Below are 19,433 nucleotides of genomic sequence, written 5' to 3'. Positions count from 1 at the left end.
ATTAGAGATTTTAAAGTCTTTTGGATAACTTAATCCAAGCGCTCAGAGATTTCTTTATAGACTTTCCCACAAAATAATAGAAATGTATTTTTAAAATTCAAATGTTATTTCTAAACTATTAATAAATTGAGTCTATTCTGACCTTTTGCTAAGGACTAGGCCATTTTTAGAGAAATATCATCATTCAGAGTCCAACTATCCTCATTCTGAAGAAACAAAGCTATTGCTCAGTTCACTACAATTAATTTCCAAGGCAAGCAAACACATTTTATTTAAGAAATCATCACTAAGGGCGCCTGGGTGGCTCAGTGGGTTAAGCCGCTGCCTTCGGCTCAGGTCATGATCTCAGGGTCCTGGGATCGAGTCCCGCATCAGGCTCTCTGCTCTGCAGGGAGCCTGTTTCCTCCTCTCTCTCTCTCTCTGCCTGCCTCTCTGCCTACTTGTAATCTCTCTCTGTCAAATAAATAAATAAAATCTTTAAAAAAAAAAATCATCACTAAAAAACAAACGGAAGAAGAAAAGAAATCACCACTGACTTCCTAAAAGATAGGCATCTGTTCATATCTTACCGAGGTTGAAATAAGTTAACTTCACTATGAAAATTAATGAATTTCTAATGTCATGCAAAAGGCAGAGCCATAAATAATACAGTGATAATATTTTATCACCCAGGGCCTACCAATAATAGTACGGTAACACATTTTGGAAAGGAAATGTTACAAAATTTGAAAAAGACATATTTGAGAAAGAAAATGGAAAGAAATGCCGTCTTGGTTCATTACTGTTCACCAAACATATATGAACACAACACAGTGAGATTTCATAAGGAAACTGAAATTCTCCATGATCCTTACCTGTGATTTCATCTCATACAGGGTGGCATCATCTGGGGTTAACTGCAGTGCTTCATCCCATTTTTGAATTGCCTCTCGATATCTGTGGTTAAGTTACATTAATATCATATTTTTAATAAGGCCTTGAGAGTACCTTACTAAATATTCAAATCGGGTACTAAGGAATACTTGTATATCAAGAAATAGCTCTATTCAAGAACCGACAATAATAATAACATTACAAAAGTAAGAAAAATTAAGAGATAAAGGGAAAGGACAGCAAAAGAGAAAAAGACAAATATAAATGCAAGAGATCTTAGAAATCTCTCTCCAATTTTACTTTCCCGGCTGAGAAATCGTCATCAACATTTCCCTTTTTTCATCAACCCCAATGTGTCTGCAAATGTTGTCATACATGTCGCAAGGATTACAAAGGACTTTTCTGAGGAATTTATAATCCAGTTGCAATCCTGGGCAATCCTGAAACAATCTAGCTGACACAGAACACTTTAAGAAGTTGCCTGGTAACTGTGTAAAGACTCTTTTGGGGCACCTGGATGGCTCAGCTAGTTGAGCATCCGACTCTTGGTTTTGGTTCAGGTCATGATTTCAGGGTTGTGGGATTGAACCCTGCCTCGGGCTCTGTGCTCAGTGGGGAGTCTGCTTGAGAATTCTCTCTCTCTCCCCGCTCTGTATTGCTCTCCCCCCGGCTCTTGCGTGCTCTCTCTCTCTCAAATAAATAAATCTTTAAAAAAGATTCTTCAGTTTTAAGTTTCCTTGTCTGTAAATTCCATGAGCTCAGGAACTATATCTTTTCATCACTATTAATACAAGGTAACCTTATAAAAATGGGTCAAATGAGGGGCACCTGGGTGGCTCAGTGGGTTAAGCCTCTGCCTTCAGCTCAGGTCATGATCCCAGGGTCCTGGGATCAAGCCCCACATTGGGCTCTCTGCTCAGTGGGGAGCCTGCTTTCCCCCCTCTCTCTCTGCCTGCCTGTCTACTTGTGAGCTCTGTCAAATAAATAAATAAAATCTTTTTTAAAAAAATGGGTCAAGTGAATGAAAAACAGCTTAGAGATGGTGATTTCCACTACCACTTTTCCACTGATGTCCTCCTAGTGAGGTTTTTCTTGTGATCCCCAGAGCCGTATGGTCAACTAGCATCTCTGCGAAGACACCACGAATTCATCCTGTCTAAAACCGAGGTTACTATGCCACATCCAAATTTGCAGAAGCACTGCAGCACTTCCTTTTTTAAATAAAATTAAGGAATAACAAAGTCCTATATGTTATCCTGTATGGTATCCTATATGGTATCCTTCACAAGTGGTTAACTCACGTATATGTGACTATTTCTAGAAAGAGAAAGTCCTATTTGCCAGAATATATCTTCCATGACAATGAGCAAAAACTTTCTATTCTGTATCTTCCTCCCAGTGCTACTAATTCTAATTTCTCGAGATAAACAGAAAATATGTAACCCACTAGTTTTAATTCTTGGCTACACCAGAATGATCTAGGGAGATTCTGGAAGGGAAGAAATACACAACACACACACACACACACACACACACCACGTATACACAGAGCTGGGCCTAGTCTCAGCTCATCTAAAACATATATTCTCAGAGGAGGACCCAGGCATCTAAATTTTTTGAACCAGGAAATGCTAATAAACACCAAGGTGGTGAACCATTGATAATATCTTTCATAACATATTAAGACCTATCATGTGCTACCTTCTATGGAATCACTCATTGTTTCCTCTTTTCCAGACCCTTCATTTCCTCTGTATGTGTTCTTTTGCATAATTTCCTACTTGAATATGTGAAGATCCAAACCAAAGATACCAACCAAAATGTGGGCCAATATGCAATATTATTATTATTATTATTATTATTTATTCAAGCAGAGGAAAGTGAAGCAGAGAAATGCAGGTGACATTTGGGAGAAAATGCAAAGTTTGAAGAACATAAAAAAGTGCGTTCTGTTTTCACCTTGCTAGAGAGTTCCTTGACTAGCAAGGAATACGGACGGATGGGCAGTACCATTTCCAGGGGTCTCATGCTGTCTTGGCAAATGAAAATGGGCTACCGACACCTGTAAATAGGTTTGCCACAGAGCCAGCCCCATGGCCAGCGGCAGGGGGAAGGTGAACAAGGCGGGAGTGTGCTTTACACATCCCGCCAGAGCTGCCATGATAGGCCGCAGCAGTGGCTACCACAACTTGGTAACAGCAAGCTAGACAGAGCTAGATGTTTCAGATTGACCCTGCAAAAGCTGGTAGTCTTTGCTTCCTGGCAAACCAATCTGAAAACGCAGACATAGCTATCAGAACTACTGCCTGGACCACAGTTAATATCTTCTTCCCTAACAGGGGCACCTGCTGAGTACTGAAGAGTTACCTATTTGAACACTGTTTTTACTTCTGAAAGACCACTAGAGTTTTAGGAATACAGTGTGACCATTATTCACTTCATTTTTATGATGTGCTACCACAATGCTGAATGTTTTTCCCTGCCTCTGCCTGCATCAGAAATATTCTTGGCGGGAGGGGAGGGGCACCTAGGTGGCTCAATCGGTTAAGCACCTGCCTTCAGCTTAGATCATGATCTCAGGGTCCCAAGACTGAGCCCCGCATTGGGCTCCCTGCTCAGTGGGGAGTTTGCTTCTCCCTCTCCCTCTGCCATGGCCCTCCACTCCTGCTCTCTCTCTCCCTCTCTCTCTAAAATAAATAAACTTTTTTTTTAAATTTTTTAAAATAAACATATATTTTTATCCCCAGGGGTACAGGTCTGTGAATCACCAGGTTTACACACTTCACAGCACTCATCACAGCACATACCCTCCCCAATGTCCATAACCCCACCCCCCTTCTCCCAAACCCGCCCCCCAGCAACCCTCAGTTTGTTTTGTGAGATTAAGAGTCACTTACGGTTTGTCGCCCACCCTATGACCCAGCAATTGCACTACTGGGTATTTACCCTAAAGATACAAACGTAGTGATTCGAAGGGGCACGTGCACCCGAATTTTATAGCACCAATGTCTACAATAGTCAAACTATGGAAAGAACCTAGATGTCCATCAACAGATGAATGGATCAAGAAGATGTGGTATATATACACAATGGAATACTATGCAGCCATCAGAAGAAATGAAATCTTGCCATTTGCGACGACATGGATGGAACTAGAGGGTATCATGCTTAGGGAAATAAATCAATCGGAGAAAGACAACTTTCATACGATCTCCCTGATATGAGGAAGTGGAGATGCAACATAGGGGGTTAAGGGGGTATGAGAAGAATAAATAAAACCTTTTTTAAAAAATAATCTTTTTAAAAAAATTTAGGTAGTTAACACACAGGGCAATATTGGCTTCTGGAGTAGAATTCAGTGATTCATCGCTTACATACAACACCCAGTGCTCATCAAACAAGTGCTCTCCTTAATACCCATCGCCCATTTAGTACCCCCCAGCCCCCTCAATTAAACCTCAGTTTGTTCTCTATTGTTAAGAGTCATTTATGGCTTATTTCCCTCTCTCCTTTTTTTCTTTTCTCCCTTCCCGCACATTCACCTGTTTTCTTTCATAATTCCCCATACGAGTGAGTTCATATGGTATTTGTCTTTCTCTGACTTATTTCATTTAGCAGAATATAATCTAGCTCTATCCATGTCGTTGCAAATGGCAAGATTTCATTCTTTTTGATGGCTAGGTAATATTCGTGTGTGTGTGTGTGTGTGTGTTGTGTGTGTGTGTATGTGTGTGTGTTTTAAACATCTTCTTCAGCCATTCATCAGTCAATGGGCATTTGGGTTCTCTCCATATTTTGGCTATTATTGATAACACTGCTATAACATTACGGTGTTTACATGAAGTGTTTGTTTTTATACAAAATGTTCTTAAATCAGGTCTTTCTTGTATTCTATACCTGAGTAAAGGACACTTGTTTTGATATAAAAAATTATTTCCCAAATACACAGAGAAGAATCAGAAAATATAGGAAAGCGCATGCATACACACCCATACCCCCCCACACACAGAAATTAAAGACAACAACCATAGTTAATATAGTTAACACTTTATTGTATATTCTTCCAGTTTGTTTTGATATATATTACACATGAAACTTTTTTTAATGTCTTTAAATTATCAAATGCTTCTCTCTGTAGCATAATGCTCAGAGACTGATTACTACTGTTTCTTTTTTTTTTTTTTTAAGATTTTATTTATTTATTTGACAGAGAGAGATCACAAGTAGGCAGAGAGGCAGGCAGAGAGAGAGGTGGAAGCAGGCTCCCTGCTGAGCAGAGAGCCCGATGCGGGGCTCGATCCCAGGACCCTGGGATCATGACCTGAGCTGAAAGCAGAGGCCCCAACCCACTGAGCCACCCAGGCGCCCCTGATTACTACTGTTTCAACACAAAATTCATTCAAATGGATCCTCTACTGTTAGACATTATATTTAAAAGCTGCTAAGAGAGTAAATCTTAAATGTTCTCACCACACAAAAAAAGCAAATGTGAGGTGATGGATGTATCAACTAACTTTTTACCGTGGTAATCATTCTGCAATATATATGTTTATCAAATCATCACATCCTATACCTTAAACTTACATAATGTTATACATCAATTATATCTCCATAAAACTTGAAAAAATTACCCTTCGGTCATTACAGCCATCTTTTTGGAAGGAAGTGGGCCATGAACAATTGCTGAAGAAGGAAAGCTGTATTTTGGAGGTCAAATATACACATATTATACTTGATATAAAACTGATTGGAAATGAGATCACTTTAGAAGGATGGTACAACTTAAAATATCATTCTCATTAATTTCCTTTAAAAAAAACGCCAATGAGGGAAGAAATAAGTATATTATATTATGTATATTATTATATTAACATTATTATGTATTATCAGTATTAGCATTATTATATATAGTAAATATTATATTTACTATAATATACTATAATATATGTCTAGACTCCTCCCCTTCAGATTTTCTATTAATATGACCCATAGGGCACCTGGGTGGCTCAGTAGGTTAAACACCTGACCTTTAAAATCCATCTGTTATTTGCTAAGAATATACTCAAAAAAAAAAAAAAAAAGAAAGAAAGAAAAAAGGGGAGTGCATTGGGAGAGGTGGCAGTGGACGGGGGGATGAGACAGAGAGTCTTAAGCAGAATCTGTGCTGGCCCGTGCTAGGCTCAAACTCAACCCTGAGGTAATGACCTGAGCTGAACCAAGAGTTGGACACTTAACCAACTACGCCACCCAAGTGCCCCAAAGTTTGTACAATGAAAAGCAAATCTTGCTTTCACTCCTGTCCCCTGGTCTATTAGATCACTTTCCCACAGGCAACTAGTTACCAGTTCCTTGATATCCTGCCAAAGATAATCTTTAGATTTATAAGCATGTGGACCTATGTATCTTCTAAAACATCATAAATGGTAACATTCTAAATATACACACAATTCTCTCCCTTGTCCTTTTACTTACTATATCTTGGTATTATTATGTACAGAACTGCCTTTAAAAAAAAAAAAAGGGCTATATAGTAAATTTCTTACTATCCAGACTCTACCGGGAACCAGAAAGATTTAGATTTTAAACAACTTTAGAGACAATTTTAATTACTTGTCCTGGTTATTTAAATTCTTGATAAAAAGAAGTTACAGATATTAAAACACTATTAAGCTCAAAAGCTTTATTCCAGATATAGCTGATTCTCATTCCCAAAGTTATGTTCTAAAAAGTCGCTGTAAAGACTGAATTAGCAAATACTGAATCATTGCTCGTAGTCTGGAAAACACAGGGTTAAGTTCCTGCAAACTCCTGGTCATATTTTTATCAACTGATTAATATATAGCCTTGTTTTATGTGTTTCTGTTTAAAGACATCTTATTTAATATATATTTATGATTCATTAACATTGAACTCATGGCCAATAGCACTGTAACTCATGCCTGGACAAAGGTTACTGAACACACACATATTTTCTCTGTCAAATCTGTGCTCATTCACTTCACACCCTTCTTGTCCTTAGGAACATAGCCATTTTAAACAGCCAAACCACCAACAAAAGACACATTATGTGTGGAAAATATAACTTAGACCACAAAAAGGACACTTGTTTACAGGAGACACAGTTGCACCTTGTGTGACTCATCTGGGAACAGCCACAGCAGGCACTCAAATTTTTCTCAGCTCTGTGCATGTTCACTAATGCTTGTGAAAGCACTGTGAGTATTAATTTGGGGGTAACCAATATACTTTAGTGAGTGGGTAAACTCATAAATGGCAGAATCCAGGGGCACCTGGGTGGATCAGAGAGTTAAGTGTCTGCCTTCAGCTCAGGTCCTGGGATGGAGCCCCATAAAGGGCTCCCTGCTCAGCGGGGAGTTTGCTTCTCCCTCACTGCCTGCCACTCCCTCATCTCTCCCCCTGCTCACACACGCTCTCTCCCCCTGCTTGCTCGCTCTCAAATAAAAAAAAAAAAATATATATATATATACACACATATATACATATATACATATTTTATATATATATATATATATATATATATGGCAGAATCCATGAAAGAAGGATGACCATTTTTAAGAAGAAATGTTATAGCATCTTTTTCTATGACAAACAGAATGTCACTGGCCACAAATGAGTATTACTTTCCACTAATTCGTGACAGATTTCTATTTGATTTCTATCACACAATTTTACATCCTTATATGGAAATATCAAGACAAATTTAAATGCTACTTCTATCCCACGCTGGGTATAGGGATTACTTAAAGTAAAAAAGGAAGAAGAAGAAGTTTCCTAAAAGCTATTTTTCTTTTCTTTTTTTCTTTAAGTAGGCCCTATGCCCAGTATGGGGCTTGAACTCACGACCCTGAGATTAAGAGTTGCATGCTCTACCAACTGAGCCGGCCAGGCATCTCCCCTAAAAGCATTTGTATACAGGTACACTTTTTAGCAAATCCCTAGCTAATATTAATATTTGTATTTTATTTCCTCATTAAAAACTATGTCATCAAAAACTTCAAAGTTTTCACCTTATTTTACATTGTATTTCTAATAATATTTACAGTAATTGTGCCCAAAAATGTTTCATGATAGAAATAACTTTCCTGGCTCCGTTTATATTTTCTTATTCGAAGTGGCTTTCCTTTGTTCAGAATATAATATTTGAAATCGAAAGTTTAGTTTTCTTCTTTGATTTTGTAAGAGCTTTCACATAGACATTACAATGATATTGAAAAAAAAAAAAGAAAGTAGTTTTTGATAGATTTAATTTGAGTGAAAGCTGTGTGACCTGCAATGTAGGTAAATCAAGTTCCAACTTTACACAATGATCAATTTTTTGAATTAAACCCCCCCAAAATGGTTAAGTTATTTTGAGCTTCTCTGTCTAGAAATTGGAGCAGCACTCTGAAGAAAGCAAGGACAAAATAATGTGTAAGTAATACAATAAAAATTTGTCATAAGAAACCTAATTTCCATACCTTAAGATAAGGTCAGAAAGAAAAAAGAACAAAAAGGCAATAAAAGAAAAAGACATACTTCCTAATCATGGCATACTTTCTCAAAACATACATATTTAGGAGAAGGGGAAGTGCGTTGGGAAGAATTGCTGAGATGATGCTCAGACCAGAGTCCCTGGGTGATTCTATCAGGCAAGGGACAAGTCAGAAGTACACTTGACACCATAAGTGACTCTTAATCTCACGAAACAAACTGAGGGTTGCTGGGGGGAGGGGGGTTGGGAGAAGGGGGGTAGGGTTATGGACACTGGGGAGGGTATGTGCTTCGGTGAGTGCTGTGAAGTGTGTAAACCTGGCGATTCACAGAACTGTACCCCTGGGGATAAAAATATATGTTTATAAACAATAAAAAATTAAAAAAAAAAAAAGAAGTACACTTGACAAATAAATTCTAAACTGATCCGAGTCTTAGTCACTATCGCTTATTGAAATTATGTGGACACGGGATTAGGTCAAGTCAAAAAAGCCCACGTTCCGTAACAGTTTAAACTTCAACTATTTACTTGCACAAAAGAAGAAACCTATCTTAAAAGTGTCTAATTTATTACAGACAAGAACAAACAATGCAGAGCGGATCAACGGCCTCCGGAGACAGCAGGAAGGAGCTCTGAAGTTACATCAATGTGGACACACACTGAATAAAGGTCATTTTCCAAAGCAATTAAAACGATGATGTCAACTAGTGCAGGATGTTTCTTAGTTGTTATTGTATTGAAAGCAATTGCCGCCTTCTCCTCCTTGCCATACTAGACAACCTGTTTTCTAAAACAAGTAAAAAGTCACAATTTTAATCTCCCAATTTCTACTTCAGATACAGAGACGATTTAAAATTATTTTACCATCTGTATTACTCACTCACGGAGCATACACACAAATTTCACAAAATAAAATTCACTAGAAATTAATTCTAGTATCACGGAATAACTTGGATCAAATTAAAACATGTAAGTAAATGGGCAGGACTATAGCAAGTCACCTTATTTTAATGACAAATATATGACAAAATCACAAATTATGCAAAAAGCATAATAAGAATCAGGACTCCCTTCCCTAGCTAAACCCCCACCAACCTGCCTTCCTGGTTCCTCAGAGAGGCTCACTCTGCCCCCCTGCCTTAAATCATTCTTGTGAATATTGGCTCATGATACCCGGTTCTTTTTCTTCATAGAACTTGAAACTTTACATTTATTTTTGTTTGTTTAAGCCAGAAGCTCTATGTACACCAAGGTATATGCAGCTTTAGCACGTAACACAACAGGCCTAACACATGTCAATAATTTCTGAAAGAATAAGGTAGACATGGGAGTGGTAGACAGTCTTCGTGGGATAAACAAAGACAATATGATCCTGACCAGGAAATATATATCACTGCCTAAGCCACAGTTTTAAATACCACAGTTAAAAATGTAGTCTTAAGAGTCCTAATGCATTTCAGCATATTTGGATAATCTAGCAATAAAAATAAGAAATGCTTTTGTCCTAAGAAAGATACATTATCTGAAAAAAAAAAAAAAAGAATCCTAATAATCACTAAAGACTTCCTAGTGCATAAGCTAAATATAAAAACCCTAAAGTATTAACAAATTAAATCCAGCAACTTATTAAAAAGTATAAAGTTCACATGACCATGTAGGATACACCTCAGAAAATTAGAAAAACTCAATGTAACAAATAACACAGGGGAAAAAAGTATAAGACTCTCAACAATACTTAACACCCATTTCGACTCTTTATAGCGATTCCCTATAAAGTTCCTAACAAAAAGTATATAAATCACAGAAATTCCATTTCATGGTGCGATTATCCACTAAGCTTCAATGATACTATGTCTAAAAGTGGTTACTATGTCACCTAAAAAGAGAGCAAATTATGGGTGACTAGCCTATCTCTAAGTATTTCCAAATGTTATTTCAGACACAACATGAAAAACTTTGGAAATGTGCTATGTTCTAGTCTCTGAAAAGTTAAATTATTCCTTCATAATAATCCTTCTACTCATAATATTCTAAGAAATGGAATAGTAGTAAATTCTGTAGGACTTAAAACTAGTGAATCTATTTCTTCCAGTATTAGCTTATCAGTCCAATCTTTTTCTACTTCCCTCCGACCCACACCTCTGCTCCACTCAGCTGTGCATGTGCCCAGTCCCCACCCACGTATCATGTCTTTCTTTGTTCATGGGGGCCCCCCAGTACACAGACATATGCACATCTAAGCTTTCCTTCCTCCCCCTTCACTATTCAAAGGCTTGCTCTCCTCTAAGACCAAGTTAAAATTCCGTTCTTCATCAAGCCCGTATGAGTACCACTTACCTGACCGTGTAGCACCACTTGTGTTCCTGAAGTACTTTGTTTTACAAGGTACTTTCAATACCATCACTAATAAACAATTATTCTCACAAAAAGTTCATTCCCTTAGTGCTCATAAAGTCCTCCAAGACTGGCGTTACTTGTTCTCATTTTACTGAAGAGGAAACAAAGGTAGAGAACACAGGCACATGGTACTAACCCTGTGAAAACCAGGAAGCTAGCTCTTACAGTTAAAAGACTAATGCTTTTCCAGCTACCTAATGCTTTCTCCCACTTCATTTTTCTCTATTTTTTTCATGTATCCTTGTCTTCTCTTCACTAATGAGTTCAGGGACCAAAAGGTAGTTTCACCTGTACTCTCTACAACACCCAGAACAAGGCCAGGCACACAGAAGGTGCTAATATCCCAGATTCTATCTACCTACCCTACCTTCTCTCAGAGAAGTCTTGGAAAGCAGCAAAGAAAAGCATGAAAGACATGAAACGTGCGGACAAAAACCAGCCTGCTGAAAATACATTTAAGAAAAAAAAGAAAGGAAGAAAGAAATGAAAACAAATTCTACTTTAAAAGAAAAGTAGCAGATACCTTAATTCTTACTTTGTTCCATTTTACCATTCCAGGTATAGAAGTTACAAGAAATCCCAAGACTAAGGGAATGGGAATATGGGTAGAAAGAACTAAGAGATTAAGGGCGCCTGGGTGGCTCAGTGGGTTAAGCCGCTGCCTTCGGCTCAGGTCATGATCTCAGGGAACTGGGATCGAGTCCCGCATCGGGCTCTCTGCTCAGCAGGGAGCCTGCTTCCTCCTCTCTCTCTCTCTCTCTGCCTGCCTCTCTGCCTACTTGTGATCTCTCTCTGTCAAATAAATTAAAAAAAAAAATCTTTAAAAAAAAAAAAGAAAGAACTAAGAGATTAAAATTCTACGTAGAGCAGAAGGGCTTTAAGACACTGGGATGTGTGAGGTTTAGGAGTCTGTGGCTTTAGAAAAAGGGGCTGGTCTGGAGACCAAGGTCAGTCCAGTAAAGCACCCTCTAATGAGTATTTCAGGCTTTGCGGACCATGGAGTCTCTGTCACAACTGCCCAATTCTGCTGTCGCACAAAAATCAGCCACAATCTTGGACACAAGATGCATGCTGTGTCCAATAAAACTTTATAAATGTTTATTTAAAAAATTTATAAATGTGGCATGCCAACCCCTGCATTACTTGGTCCAACCACTTAAAAATCTGTCACGTCTGTCAAATGTCCTTTTCACTTTCAGTCCTAGTTTCTGCCTAACTCAACCAGGAACTGTTATCACCCCATGGCAGGCATTTATATCAATTCACAGAGGTGGTCTGGTTGTCATCGTGACTTAGGGGCACTACTGACAAGGGTCCAGGGATGCTAACATGTGGCAAGACAAGAGGCAATCCTCATCAACAAAGACCTGTCCTGCCCAAAATGCCAACAGCTCTATTCCTGAGAAACAGGGCAGCCTCCCCCATCCCAACCTTCCCACCCCTCAAGCTGCTTCCATTATCACAAAGTAGGAAACGAGAAGTTCCCGATAACACTGACCATCGCTTAGTTCTGTTTTCTCTTTTCATTAGGCAGCACGTACACACAGGTACCCATACCAACATACATGTGCAAACACAGGCAGAGAGATTTGAGGGGAAAAAAAGAAAAGGCCACTCCACCCTCTTAGTGGTGCTGCTTTTATTTTGAAGGCGTTGCTAAGTGAAATGTGTTTTATGCCCACAGGACACGCAAAGGTTTGAAGGAAAAAGTGAGCTGTTTTCCACCAACTGAAAAGCAGCAGCAACTGGTGGGCATTTACTTCACTATCATAAGCTTATTGAATTCCCTCTCCTCCCCCATTTTTCATTTCTCTCTGATATATGTCTCCTGGCCTACAAACAAAGGGTGCCACCCCCCAGTTCCTCTGTTTTTGGATCCCAGGAAACTTGGCACCCAATAAATCAGGTCTCTCATAACTTCTCGGGCATATCTCTTAATTCAACTTAAGACTGGAACAGACTGACCAGACACGGCCCTACTGCAGCTGTTGGATAGGAAGCATTACAAGATAAAAACTTGGTTTAAAGTCACTATGGTTAATAAGTGACTAAAGTCTGATTCAGCCAGTGTAAAGACAACCTGAGCCGTGTGCTGGTGAGCTAGCACAAAGAGAATGGGCACAGGGATCGCGCTGGGCAGGGTGAGGCAGGCCCTACACTGAGGAGAACAACAGCTGGTGAACAAGCAAGCAAGTGAGCACACTCATTTATCAGACAGAAATGTCAAAGTGTTTAACTACTTTGCTCCCAATTAGACTTCTAATTTACTAAAGCTTCAAGCTTAATGAGCTCTGTAGTTATAAGCTTGCTCATTTGGCAGAAATTTATTAAGCATCTCCTCTGAGCCAGGTAGTTTTCTGGAAACTGAGAATACAGCATTCGACAAGATATAAAATGACCTACCGTTTTTCTAGATCTTCCTTTCTAGAATGTTTGCATGCAGGAAGAAGGTAGAGAAAGATAACAAACCTAAGTTAAAATATGATGAGTATGGATTTTAAAAAAAAAAAAGTGGAGGGACGTGAAAGGAAATGACTAGATGGCTACTCTGAATGTATGGTCAGAAAAGATCTCTCTAGAAAGGCATCTGAGCTGTGATCTGTCTGACAAAAAGTGGTCAGCTAACTGAAGATCTGGAGAAAGTTCATCCCAGACAATGGGAAGAGCCTAAGCCAAGGGAGGACCAAACACCTCATGTTTTGAGGAAAGGAAAGAAAACCAGCATGGCTATATTTGGAGGAGGAAGGCAGATGAGAGCTACAAGAGGCAAACTAAAGCCATGATCACTTAGGAACCAGGAGGCCATGGTTACGAGTGTGGCTTTTATCTCATGCATGATGCGGAATCTGCAGAGATTTGATACAACACACAGACATAATTTACATTTTGAAAAGATCAATCAGGCCCAGGGAGGAGAAGAGTCTGTAGAGCTATAAGAATGAGCACAGGAGGGGCGCCTGGGTGGCTCAGTGGGTTAAGCCTCTGCCTTTGGCTCAGGTCATGATCTCAGGGTCCTGAGATTGAGCCCCACATCGGGCTCTCTGCTCAGCGGGGAATCTGCTTCCCCTCCTCTCTCTGCCTGCCTCTCTGCCTACTTGTGATCTCTCTTTGTCAAATAAATAAATAAAATCTTCAAAAAAAACAAACAAACAAAAAAAATGAATGAGCACAGGAAAGCCATTAGGAGACCACCTGAATGATTCAGGTAAGAGATGAGAGTAGATTAGATTAGGAATTCAGCAGTGAAAACAGAGAGGATAAAAAAGATTTAGAATATGTTTAAAAAATAAAGTCAACTTAAACTGGATATGAGGAGCAAAAAAAAAAAAAAAAAAGAAAAGAAAATCCAGGATGACATCTTAACTTGGATTTCCTAGGAAACAGAGCTTGAGACCTAAGCTTATTCTTTGTGGGGGACAGGATCCCAGGGAAGGAAGAGTGAGGGAAAAAAAGAGAAGTAAGGCAGGAAAGAGGGAGAATAAATACAAGGCATCTGCTGAGCTGGCAAAAGCTTCAAAAACAGACAGATGACTGCTAATCTTGTCAAACTTTTTCAGAAGACTGTATAAAACCTGTGTGTCTTGGAAACTGTCCAGTGAGAGGACGAAGGAAGAAGAATTTTCTCTTCTTTACCCTGTTTCCCACCAATTCTACCCCACAAGCTTTTAACCCTTCACACTTCTCAACATGTGACCCACTCCTTCCAGAGCACCTACAGGTCCAAAATGGCCAGTGTCAAGGTATGATGGTCTTGGACTGTCAGGTAGCACAATGAATGCAGGCTGTCTGGTCCGTAAGAACAGCAGCAGCTGCTAGGGCTTCATGGCCAAAAGAACAGTATGAGGGGCAGGCAACTGGGAGTACCTGAGGCCAATTAGCTCTGCACTGACACAGAAACCCACAGAGCTGACTCTGGCTTTCAGGCTCATGGACTTGGGTAAATGGTGATCCCTTTTACTGACACGTGGAAGACTAAAAAGTACCAGATGTTTGCAAGAAAAATCAAGAGTTCTGCTTAGTACATGTTCAATCTGAGATACGAATCAGACATCTGAGTGGGTATAAAGTAAGCACTGGAGATTGAAGAGTCTGGAATTCAGGTGGGAAGACAGCACTATAGACATACTGGGCAGTCATCAGGAGAGAGATGGCACTGAAAGCAAGAGACTATGTAAGTTTAAGAAAGGGGGGGGGAAAGGATATAGAAAAGAGAAGAAGTACTTCCTAAATACTTTGACCCATTGATGTTTAGAAAATGAACAGAAAAGGATGAAGCAAAGATTAACAAGTGGAGAGTAAGACCAAAGAAAAAACCAGGAGTGTGGCGCTGTAGATGAGAGAACAGTGTATCTAGGAAGACAGGGGACAGCTATGCTGGAGGATGATGGGTACGGTGAATGAGAATAGAGGCATGATGACCGGAGGTCATATGACCTTCACAAGAGGGCTGCGGGGGACCAGTGGGAATAGAAACCTGACTGGAAGAGACCCAGAGAAGATTCATCAAGAAATGGATTTGTGGTAAAAGGGGAGCAAAGAAATGGTAGGGCACGCACAGACAAGGGAAGCTTTTCAAATGACTGTTATCAAGGTATGTTCATACACCAGTGAGAAGAAACCAAAAGAGAGGGAGGAACAGATGATACCCAAAGGAGGATCACGGTCATTACACAGATCCATGCTGACGTCAATAAAATGCGTGCCATGCAGCCAGACTGCCCTCATGTTCACTTTGATAGGTATACTTTTCTAGACAAGAGATAAGATTCATGATAAATTCTAATTATAGTTCTGCTTCACACATACACACTAAATCCCACAGAGGAAAATCAGACAATTTAGCTACATAATCAAATATCACCATCTAGTGGCTGAAACCTTAAAAGTCAACATATCAAAGTTTGGACTCACACCGAGACTCCTGAAAGGTATATCCCAATTAGTAACAATTCTAGTAAAAAGTGTCTGCACAAAATAACTTATAAAAAATCTTAATATTACATGAAACGCACCAATCACATATAAAAATCTTAAAACATAATACCTGAAGTACATGTATTGAATGTTTCAGAGGTGCCAGATGACATGTTAAGCTCTTTCACATGGACTTGCTTTTTAATCCCCCAACAGTCTATGAGAGAAGTCTTACCATTTTATACATGAGGAAATTAACACTTAAAAAGTTAATAATCCGCCAAAGGTTTCACAGACAGACATGATAAAGCTAGGATCTGAACAGAGGTAAAATGACTTCAAAATCCAAACTTAATCACTATACTCACAATGCTATCCCTGTGCATTAAAATTACTTAGTGTTTAGATAGAGGAGAACACCAGTTTTTGGTTACAAAGAATCATAAATACTATAAGGGAGAACTCCAGATCTTAATAACCATTCAATTGCAAACCAAAGTTTTTTAGGAAACTGACAGCAGGAGCCTATAATGCCAAAAACTTGTGCCACCTTTTGAGGATGACATTAACACACTTGGATTGTGCTCTATTTCATGTGTTCAGACCACACTCTAAGTGCTAAATAAAACTAAATGAGAAAATACTAAGTGCAAAAAAAAAAAGAAAGACAGGAAAGAAAGAAAAGGAAGGAAGGAGATAGGGAAGGAAGGAGGGAAAGAAGGAAGAAAATCACAAGGAGGCAAAAGCTAGAAAGTAGAAGTAACTCCCTCTTCTTCATCAACCTTTCTCCCTTCCTCCATCTCTAGTAAGTCCTCCAGAGGCACTCCTACTTCTCTACCATTCTAATGATTCATACTCATGCCAAGTTCAAAGCTGTTCCAAATTCTGATGCACTTAATCTTTACCATCATTTAAAAACAACAACAACAACAACAACAACTAAAAAAAGTGACACGATTTTATACAACCTCTGAGATGTGAACTTGAGGAGTTGAGATTCTAACTCAAGAATTAGGAATATGTGCAACTGCAAAATTCCCCCCCACCGCATTTCCAGACTGGGGACTTCTGCCACTGCTCCCAGAGCACAGGAAATAATTTAAAAGGCTAACACGGTGACCCTGAGACCATAACCCAAGCTAAATCAAGAGTCAAATGCTAAACCGACCGAGATGCCTGGGCGCCCCTGATTTTTTTTTTTTTTAAGATTTTTATCTATTTATTTGATAGACAGAGAGAGATCACAAGTAGGCAGAAGGCAGGCAGAGGGGGGGAGGTAGGCTCCCCGCTGAGCAGAGAGCCCGATGTGGGGCTCGATCCCAGGACCCTGAGATCATGACCTGAGCTGAAGGCAGAGGCTTAAACCACTGAGCCACCCAGGCACCCCCCTGATTTTTTTTTTTTTAATCAAATTTACTGGACTATAATCTAGATGCCAAAACATGTACCCATTTTAAGCATATCCTTCAATGAGTTTTTACAAATGTATACACACAGGTAAATACCACAACCATTCATAATAAGAAATATTTTTATTAACCCAAAAAGTTCCCTAGGCCCTTTTGCAGTCAACCCACCCCAATTTCTGGTTCCAGACAAACACTATAGATTAGAGTTCCATTCAGGGGTTGCAGAGATGGAATCAGTATGCCCTCTTCCTGACTTCTCTGAACATGATCATTTTTGGATGCATTAATCATCCCTTTTCATTGTTCCATAGGACACTGCTGGATGGATAAACCACAATTTATTTATCTATTCACCTGCTGATAGATATTATGGTTGTTTCCACTTCATAGACACTATGAATACTACTACTAGGAACACTGTTAGGTAAATCTTTGAGTGAATATTTTCCTTTCTCCTGAGTAAATACCTAGGAGGGAGTAGACTGCTAGACTGTATGGTAATGCTGTATGTTTAACTTTAGAAGAAATAGCCAGACTGTGGTCTAAAGTAGTTAAACTGTTTTACATTTTCATGGACAATGGCTTAAAAGTTTGAGTTGTCCCACATCCTCCCTTGGTATTGTCAGTCCTTTCCATTTTAGCATTCTGGTAGTTACACAGCAGTATGCTGTAGTTTTACTTGGAAGTTTTCTAGGGACTATTCATGCTGAACAGCTTTTCATGTGCGTGTGGGCCATTCATGTATCTTCTTTTGTAAAGCTTCAGGTGAAACTTTGTATCCAATCTTTAACTGGCTAGTGTCTTGCCACTGAGCTGTGCCAGTGCTTTATGTCCTATGTCAGATATGGACATAGGAAAATGTACTATGTCAGATATACGCATTATAAATATTCTCTCTGAATTTTCATTTTCTCAATTATGCCTTTTGATAACTAGATGTTTCAACTTTGCTCAACTACCACATAAATGTGAGTAATTTCTGCACCTTATATTCTTTTCATGATCTGTAGATGTCCATTCTTACACTAACACTATTAAGGCACAGCATTCAAGAATGTGCTGATGCAATAAAGTAGCGTTAAGTTCTCTATATATTTTTTGGCCCATAAAATTATTTTGGCCAGTCTAGATTCTTTCCATTTCCTTGTGAATTTTAGGATAAGCTTGTCAATTACTACAAAATCAAGCCTTCCAGGATTTTGATTGGAATTTCATTACATTTACAGCTTCATTTGAGGGTCTGACAGGTGCCACACATTGTTCTAATTTGGGGGTACTACCTCCCAATTGTATGCTCAGAGAGGGGCTCATGGAGATGGTCACATGTGAGTGTAGATCAGAAGGACAAGAAGAGAGAAATTAGAAAACAGAAGATAAGAGCTTTTCCAACAGAGCATCACAGGACAAAGTTGTATAAAAACTTCAAAAACACAAGGAAGGCCAGTGTTGCTAAAATGTAGTGATAATGAAAATGCTTAAAGATGAAGTTGATTCAGAAGACAGGCAGTGAGGTTCTGTAGTGGTTTTTTTTGTTTGTTTGTTTTTTAAAAGATTTTATTTATTTATATGACAAAGAGAGAGAGAGAGATCACACATAGGCATAGAGGCAGGTAGAGGGGGAGAGGGGAGTAGGCTCCCCACTGAGCAGAGAGCCTGATGTAGGGCTTGATCCTAGGACCCTGAGATCACGACCTGAGCCAAAGGCAGACGCTTAACGCACTGTGCCACCCAGGTGCCCCAAAGAGAAGCAGGCTCCCCACTGAGCAAGGAGCCCAATGCGGGACTCGATCCCATGACTCTGGGATCATAACCTGAACTGAAGGCAGCAGCTCAACCAACTGAGCCACCCAGGTGACCCTGTTTTGTTTTTTAATTTAGCTTCACTATTCCTCCTCAAATTATTTTTTACTCCTCATATTACTTAAATCAAATTTAATGTTATCTTGGGTCTTTTTATTTTTTTTTCTTTTCTTTTTTTTTTTATCTTGGGTCTTTTTAAACTATTATTTCTATTTAGTTTTGGCACAGAGTAGCTAAACTGTTCAATCCCACTAGATTCCTTTTATTCTGTTTAGTTATCTTCTAAAGCTGTGTATATATTACTCCAAAACAAATGCTGACCAGCAAAAATACGCAATCATTTCACAGTGTTCTCCATTCAAAATAAAGCACTGAACCCAGCTGATTTCAGTGAAACGACTCAATGTTTTGACATGCAGGCAGAAAACAAGAGTTATTTTGTTTATCTACAGAGTTGCTATCTCCCTTGTACCACAGGAAATTCACAGGGACTCCCATGGTAATAACTGAATAGCTTTTCCCTCCTGCACACTAGTGTGGTCTAGAGA

General features: G+C 39.1%; 1 protein-coding gene across 4 annotated transcripts in view; it reads right to left on the bottom strand.

Moving 5' to 3' along the window:
* The window catches only part of TTC33 (tetratricopeptide repeat domain 33), a 32,144-nt gene that overhangs the window by 4,899 nt on the left and 7,812 nt on the right, over window positions 1–19,433 (bottom strand). For all 4 annotated transcript variants that reach the window (XM_044232499.1, XM_044232498.1, XM_044232500.1 and 1 more), the window contains exon 3: window positions 855–936. In XM_044232499.1, coding sequence (XP_044088434.1) covers window positions 855–936 — 82 coding nt within the window. The remainder of the gene's footprint in view (window positions 1–854; window positions 937–19,433) is intronic.

The sequence above is a fragment of the Neovison vison genome, chromosome 1, assembly GCF_020171115.1.
Source record: "Neovison vison isolate M4711 chromosome 1, ASM_NN_V1, whole genome shotgun sequence".
In the NCBI taxonomy this organism is placed as follows: domain Eukaryota; kingdom Metazoa; phylum Chordata; class Mammalia; order Carnivora; family Mustelidae; genus Neogale; species Neogale vison.
This window is presented reverse-complemented; position numbering and strand designations above follow the sequence as displayed.